This window comes from Triticum dicoccoides, chromosome 5B (assembly GCF_002162155.2).
Source record: "Triticum dicoccoides isolate Atlit2015 ecotype Zavitan chromosome 5B, WEW_v2.0, whole genome shotgun sequence".
NCBI lineage: Eukaryota > Viridiplantae > Streptophyta > Magnoliopsida > Poales > Poaceae > Triticum > Triticum dicoccoides.
The window spans coordinates 468,122,311-468,130,077 of NC_041389.1; the positions used below are offsets into that span (position 1 = coordinate 468,122,311).

The 7,767-nt window shown below is 51.6% G+C and overlaps 1 protein-coding gene across 1 annotated transcript in view; it reads right to left on the reverse strand.

The window, feature by feature from the left end:
• The window catches only part of LOC119310870 (calcineurin subunit B-like), a 4,646-nt gene extending 4,217 nt beyond the window's left edge, over positions 1–429 (reverse strand). The window contains exons 1-2 of the mRNA XM_037586488.1: positions 216–429; positions 1–121 (exon numbers count right to left, since the gene is read on the reverse strand). Of these exons, the coding sequence (XP_037442385.1) occupies positions 1–121; positions 216–285 (191 nt within the window). The 5' untranslated portion in view covers positions 286–429. The remainder of the gene's footprint in view (positions 122–215) is intronic.
• Between the last annotated feature and the right edge of the window lie 7,338 nt (positions 430–7,767).

Below are 7,767 nucleotides of genomic sequence, written 5' to 3' on the forward strand. Positions count from 1 at the left end.
GAGAGCGGGTTGGTGGAGTACTCTGGGATGGAGAGGAACTCGTCCTCGGCGACGAAGCCCTTGGCACTGCGGTCGAGCTGGCAGAATCGCTCGTACAGCGACACGATCTCCTGCTGCGAGACTTGGATTCGTTCGATTTGGGGGCAAAAGAAACTCAGGAATCGATCAAATCACCACCAAATCGAAGGGGATGTCGATGGGGATCGGTGACATACATAGGTAGCTGCAGTGCTCCTGCACCTCCTCGATGTCGTACTGCGTCAGCATCGACGACGCGTTCCCCATCGCCGGGAAGCCTCCCCGGTCGATCTGCTCCGACGACGACTCGCCCTCACCTCTCCCCCTCGCTGCGTCAGTCCAGGAGTGGGAGGAAGGAAGGAAGGGGATTGCGAAATTTCGGGTCGGTTTTTTCTCTACGGATGCCAGATGGACATATGCGAATGTTCGCCACAGGACATGCATTTGCGAACGTTCGTCAGGCAGGCTTTCAGTGCATTTTGGAGAATCTGGATTTTTTAAAAAAATATTTGAGGACCAACCCAGCTACATTCAGATAACATTGGGAGAGCTATTACAATCCTCCATGAGGATACTTCTTAAAGAAAGTGGAACGTCTCCTATTATAAGATAGTCTCCCTGTTTCCTTGCTTGAGCCGCAAGCTCATGCGCCATTTTGTTGCTGGATCTTCTCACATCTCTGAAAGACACTTCTTTGAACACATTCTCTAAGTGCCAGATGTCCGCTACTTGGGCGAATCGGGCCGATCGGTTGCTCGCTCTGTTATTCAGCAATGTGACAATTGATGCACAGTCCGACTCCACACACACACTGGACCTCTGTAGTACTTCTTAACACTGCAAGTCCGTGTGCAACAACAGCAAATTCAGCTTCCTCCGGGTCCTCACAAGCTTGCAGGCGTTGGCCACCTGCCAAGACAACCACACCGTCGCTTGTTCTGGCAATAAAACCTGCCGTAGAATCTCTCGTATTGGGCAGGAAAGATGCGTCAGTGTTTAATTTCCAAAAGCCTTCTGCTGGCGGTTCCCACTTGCTTCTCTCTGTATGTGTTGGCACTGATGAACTTATTTCACTTTGGTTCGCATGTGTCCCATTACAATCAATGATCTTACGGATGCTTCCCACATACTGCTCTCGGGGCTTCTTTCCATTTTTGATTTCCGCGCGTCGTAGCTCAACTAAGCTAGCTTCCTGGTGGCCGACCAGGTTATCATTCACCTCATATTCAGTGAGCTCAGTTCCATCAGCTCTTGTTTCTACTGCATATTTAGTCAAGAAACTCACTGATTGACAAATCATGGCCTTGCCCTCTGCATGGATACAATCCTCGTGCAACCACCATGCACGCCATAGTAGTAGTACGACTTTCCTTCTTGATTCTGCATCGCATTTGCCCAACAGCTTCTAGAGCCAGTCAATACCAGTGAAACGGAACTCCTCATCCTCCGGTAAATCCCAGTGTGTTCTCATTTTCGCACGAAGAGCCCGGGCCTTTGTGCAGTTAACTGTTGCATGGAATTCATCCTCCGGCTCCCTCCCACAGATACTACAGGTGCTATCCAACCCGAGTGTTCGTTTCCATTTGTTTTCCTTGGTGGGGAGTGTTTTGGTAGCCACTCGCCACGCGAAAATTCTCACCTTCTCTGGTATCTTTGCTTTCCATATGAGATCCCATATACTTCTATTTTCCGCATCATTTGTCAAGCTGGAAGCTAAATCACTGCTCTGTTGTTTGAGTCTTGCACCCAGCTTGTATGCACTTCTGACGGTAAAAACACCAGATTTCTCTTCATGCCAAGCAACACAGTATTCCGCTACCTGGATAGGGACTCTAATCTTACAGATCTCTTCGGCATCATAGGTGTGGAACAGTTGGTGGATTAGTGCCACGTCCCATTCTTTGCCGCCTGGTTTCATTAGTTGGTTCACCCACCTCAGTCGTAGCGGTACCGTTGCGAACAACAGGAGCGTTGCAGACGGTCAGACTGGAGAGAATAGCAGCCGACGGGCTGACATCACGCCGCAGTCGTAGCAGGAGCGTCGTGGACAGTGGCGCGTGGCGGACTTGACTATAGAGGAAGCCGACGAGTTGCTCAAGCGGATGGTAACCCTTTGTGCCGTTGTCGATGTAGCTGAGAGCGTGTGATGGTGTATTCGTGGTCGAGGTAGCCGTGCGAAGAATGTCGTGGTCGATGTCGAGCCGGGGTGGCTGGTGTCAAGGAAGTCACCGTGGAGCCGCGGGCGCAAAGAGGCGACGAGTTAGTCATAGACGCAGTGGTGTTGAAGTAGTGGTGCGCCGGAAAGAAGACGGTGTTGACGACACGTCGCGCCTGGTTTGCCAAGACCGGGGATATGTCGTGGACAAAGGCACACATCAGAGTTGCCAGCATCAGGCATGCGTAGACGGATGAAGACGAAGTTGACGAAGCGCCAACCAGGCTTGCCAGGCCCGGTGATATGTAGTGGATGAAGGCATGCATCGGTGTTGCTAGATAAAAGTGCAACTAATCCCAGGGTGGTTTTGATAATTCATAACAACATATAGCTCATTGAACTAATATTCTTTCAAGATCAATGTTTCAGAAAGTTCAATGGTTGGTATGGCATGAACTAGAGATCTGGACCCCTCAAAATGCTAAGGACACATATTAGCCAAAGCTCAAGACTCCACATTTTCATTTTAGTGATCCAAGATCACATTGAGTCCATAGGAAAAGCCAATACTATTAAAAGGGCATGAGGTGTTGTTTAGTGGCTTGCTTGCTCAAAATGCTTAGTGATATGCTCCAAAAAACCTCAATCACTTTCTCATTTCCACATATGTCCTAAACCTAAAGTCAAACTCGGCCTCACCGATTTGATCTATCCGGCGCCACTGAGTTTACCTTACATAGCCATATCCACAAACCCTAATCAGTTCGGTCTTACCGATAGGGATCTCGGTCTCACCGAGATGGGATTGCAAACTCTCTGTTTCCTTTTCGTAACGTTTCGGTCTAACCGAGATGACAGATCGGTCCCACCGAGTTTGCCTGACCAAGTCTCTGTTTGCTTATTACTGAAATCGGCCTCACCGAGTTCATGTGATCGGTCTCATCGAGATAAGGTTTTGCCCTAACCCTAGCGCATCGGTCTCACCGAGTTGATGTTGTCGGTCCCACCGAAAAGCCTAACGTCCACATTTTGAACCAAGTCGGTCTCACCGAGTTTCACTATTTGGTCCCACCGAGTTTGGTAAATTGTGTGTAACGGTTAAATTTTGTGTGGAGGCTATATATACCCCTCCACCCCTGAGGGAGTCCTGGACTAGGGGGTGTCCGGATAGCCGAACTATCATCATCGGTCGGACTCCAAGACTATGAAGATACAAGATTGAAGACTTCGTCCCGTGTCCGGATGGGACTTTCCTTGGCGTGGAAGGAAAGCTTGGCGATACGGATATGTAGATCTCCTACCATTGTAACCGACTCTGTGTAACCCTAGCCCTCTCCGATGTCTATATAAACCGGATGGTTTTAGTCTGTAGGACAACAACAATAACAACAATCATACCATAGGCTAGCTTCTAGGGTTTAGCCTCCTTGATCTCGTGGTAGATCTACTCTTGCAACATCCACATCATCAATATCAATCAAGCAGGACGTAGGGTTTTACCTCCATCAAGAGGGCCCGAACCTGGGTAAAACATCGTGTCCCTTGTCTCCTATTACCATCCGCCTAGATGCACAGTTCGGGACCCCCTACCCGAGATCCGCCGGTTTTGACACCGACATTGGTGCTTTCATTGAGAGTTCCTCTGTGTCGTCACCGATAGGCTCGATGGCTCCTTCGATCATCAACAACGACGCGGTCCGGAGTGAGACTTTTCTCCCCGGACAGATCTTCGTATTCGGCGGCTTTGCACTATGGCCCAATTCGGTTGGCCATCTGGAGCAGATCGAAAGCTACGCCCCTGGCCGTCAGGTCAGATTTGGAAGTCTTAACTTCATGGCTGACATCCGCGGGGACTTGATCCTCAACGGATTCGAGCCACAGCCGAGCGCGCCGCACTGTCCCGATGGGCATGATTTAGCTCTGCTGCCGGACAGTGCCCTGGAGGCCGCACACGAAACCGCTCCGACCCTTGATTCGGAGCCGACCGCGCAGATCGAGGACGGATGGTCAGACACCGCCTCGGGGGCTGCAACCTCTATGGCGATAGAGCTGAATACTGACTTTGTCCCTTCTAAAGCTCGTGACTCCAAGGTGCCGGACTGCGGTCAGGACAGTTGGGATGCAGACGACGAAGAAATTCAAGACCCACCCACCACCCACTTAGTAGCCGTTGTCGATGATCTAACCGACATGCTAGACTTCGACTCCGACGACATCGACGGTATGGATGACGATGCCGGAGACGACCAAGAACCAGCGCCCACTGGGCACTGGAAAGCCACCTCGTCATACGACATATACATGGTGGATATCCCAAAGGATGGGAATGGCGAAGGAACAGCGGAGGAAGACCCCTCCAAGAAACAGCCCAAGCGTCGGCGTCAGCGGCGCCGCTCTAAATCCCGCCACAGCAAGAATGGCGATTCCGACACCGGAGATAATAATACCCCATATAGTGCCGAAGACAACCCCCTCCAGCAAGATTCAGCGCAGGAGGACGGGGATGCCAGCCCTCACAAGAGGGCGGCAGACGAAGAGGTAGAGGAAGATATTTACATGCCTCCCTCTGGAGACGAGGCAAGCCTCGACGATGACGAATTTGTCGTTCCTGAGGATCCCGTCGAACAAGAGCGTTCCAAACGCATGCTTATGGCCATAGGAAACAGCCTCAAGAAAAAGCAGCGGCGGCTTAGAGCTGATCAGGATCTGCTAGCCGACAGATGGACGGAAGTCCTGGCGGCCGAAGAGCATGAGCTCGAACGCCCCTCCAAAAGCTACCCCAAACGCAAGTTGCTCCCCCGATTAGAGGAGGAGGTATATAAACCTGCATCACCAGAGCACAATATGGCTGACCGGCCACCTCGTGGCCGCGACAGAGAGGCCTCTAGGCCCTTCACTATAACCGTACCCCGACACCGCTCGAACAGCACAAGGCCATAGGGGAATGCTCCGGACTTGCGAGACATATTGGAGGATAAGGCAAGACAATCAAGATCAATCTACGGATCGCGTGGGCGCCCCATGATACGTGACGACAACCGTCGCGCCGGACACAGTAAGTCTGGCCGGGCCGAACACAATAGACAAAGCTCGTTGGAGCTTCGTCGCGATATAGCCCAATACAGAGGCGCCGCACACCCACTATGCTTCACAGACGACGTAATGGATCATCAAATCCCCGAAGGGTTTAAACCCGTGAATATCGAATCCTATGATGGCACAACAGACCCCGCGGTTTGGATCGAAGACTATCTCCTTCATATCCACATGGCCCGCGGTGACGCTCTTCACGCCATCAAATACCTCCCACTCAAGCTTAAAGGACCAACTCGGCATTGGCTTAACAGCTTGCCAGCAGAATCAATCGGATGTTGGCAGGACCTAGAAGCCGCATTCCTTGATAACTTCCAGGGCACGTATGTGCGACCACCAGACGCTGACGACCTAAGCCACATAATTGAGCAGCCAGACGAATCGGCCAGACAATTCTGGACACGGTTCTTAACTAAGAAAAATCAAATCGTCGACTGTCCGGATGCGGAGGCCCTCGCAGCCTTCAAACATAACATCCGCGACGAGTGGCTTGCCCGGCACCTGGGACAGGAAAAGCCGAAATCCATGGCAGCCCTCACATCACTCATGACCCGCTTTTGCGCGGGGAGGACAGCTGGCTAGCTCGCAGCAACAACCTCAGCAAAAATTCCGGCAGTCCGGATACCAAGGATCGCAATGGCAGGTCACGTCGCAATAAGAACAAACGCCGCATTAACGGCGACAATAATGAGGATACGGCAGTCAACGCCGGATTCAGAGGCTCGAAACCCGGTCAGCGGAAGAAGCCATTCAAAAGAACTACTAAGGGTCCGCCCAATTTGGACTGAATACTCGATCGCTCGTGCCAGATACACGACACCCCCGAAAAGCCAACCAACCACACCAACAGGGACTGTTGGGTATTCAAGCAGGCAGGCAAGCTGATCGCCGAAAACAATGACAAGGGGCTGCATAGCGATGACGAAGAAGAGACCCGACCGCCGAACAACAGAGGACAGAAGGGTTTCCCCCCACAAGTGTGGACGGTGAATATGATATACGCAACCCACATACCCAAGCGGGAGCGGAAGTGTGCACTCAGGGACGTATAAGCGATGGAGCCAGTCGCCCCGAAGTTCAACCCATGGTCCTCCTGCCCGATCACTTTTGATCGAAGGGACCACCCCACCAGCATCCGCCATGGCGGATTCACCGCATTGGTTTTAGACCCAATCATCGATGGATTTCACCTCACCAGAGTCCTGATGGACGGCGGCAGCAGCCTGAACCTGCTTTATCAGGGCACAGTGCGCAAGATATGCATAGACCCCTCAAGGATTAAACCCACAAAAACGACCTTCAAAGGTGTCATACCAGGTGTAGAGGCCAATTGTACGGGCTCAGTCACACTTGAAGTGGTCTTCGGATCCCCGGATAACTTCCGAAGCGAGGAGTTAATCTTCGACATAGTTCCGTTCCGCAGTGGCTATCATGCTCTGCTCGGACGGACCGCGTTTGTAAAGTTCAACGCGGTGCCGCACTACGCATACCTCAAGCTCAAGATGCCAGGCCCTCGAGGAGTCATCATGGTCAACGGAAACACCGAGCGCTCCCTCCGAACGGAGGAACATACAGCGGCTCTCGCGGCAGAAGTACAATGCAGCCTCTTAAGGCAATTCTCGAGTCCAGCCATTAAGCGACCGGACACGGTCAAACGCGCCCGAAGTAACCTACAACAAGACCACCTGGCGCGTTCCGAGCACGCGTAGCAATGCGACCCCAAACCCAGCCCTCGCAAGATCGCAAGACTGGTCCTTCGCGTACATCATTACGCTCTGGAGATACCATGGGCAGGGGAAGGGACACGACCACGACAGGCCCAGAATGCGGCTCAACCACATCAGGGGCTCCCAAGTGTGTCATTTCTTTTTTTTCTCTTTTTCCTTTTTTCTTTTCTTACCCACAGGACTCCGTTTACCAGAGGCCCTGACCGGCAGTAGACCGGCCGAACTCACGATGCAACAGCCAGGGAAGGAGAAAGGCTGCGACGAATATCCAGGTGGTCTCCCTTACGAGCATTAAATCTGTTTTATACACCACTCCGCAGCCTACCCCTGGAGGGGGGACATCTTTAATAGTCCCGTCCCTTGCTTATCACACTATTTGTATCGTTCTGCATTCATAGCAGTACTTCTTGAATAAAACAATGCAGCACCTTTTTGCTTATAATTGCATTTCTTTCTTATACATATGTTCATTTGCGACATGTTGCATCCGTACACTTGGTACGGCTAAAAACACCAGGGGCTTATGTTCCCCACATCATGGTGTGATAAGTCCGAACACTTTCACAAGTGCGGCACTCCGAACTTATAGCATTATATGCATCAGCTCCGAATCATGTCTTGGGTCAATAGTTGGGTTTGCCCGGCTCCCATGTTTTGATACCTTACGTTCCTTTGTATCGGCTAAGGTAGCACTGGGAGAACCACTGCGATTACGCCCTAGTTGAGCTGGATTAACGCCCCAGTGGAGAAAGCTAAAACTAACCGTCATGATGA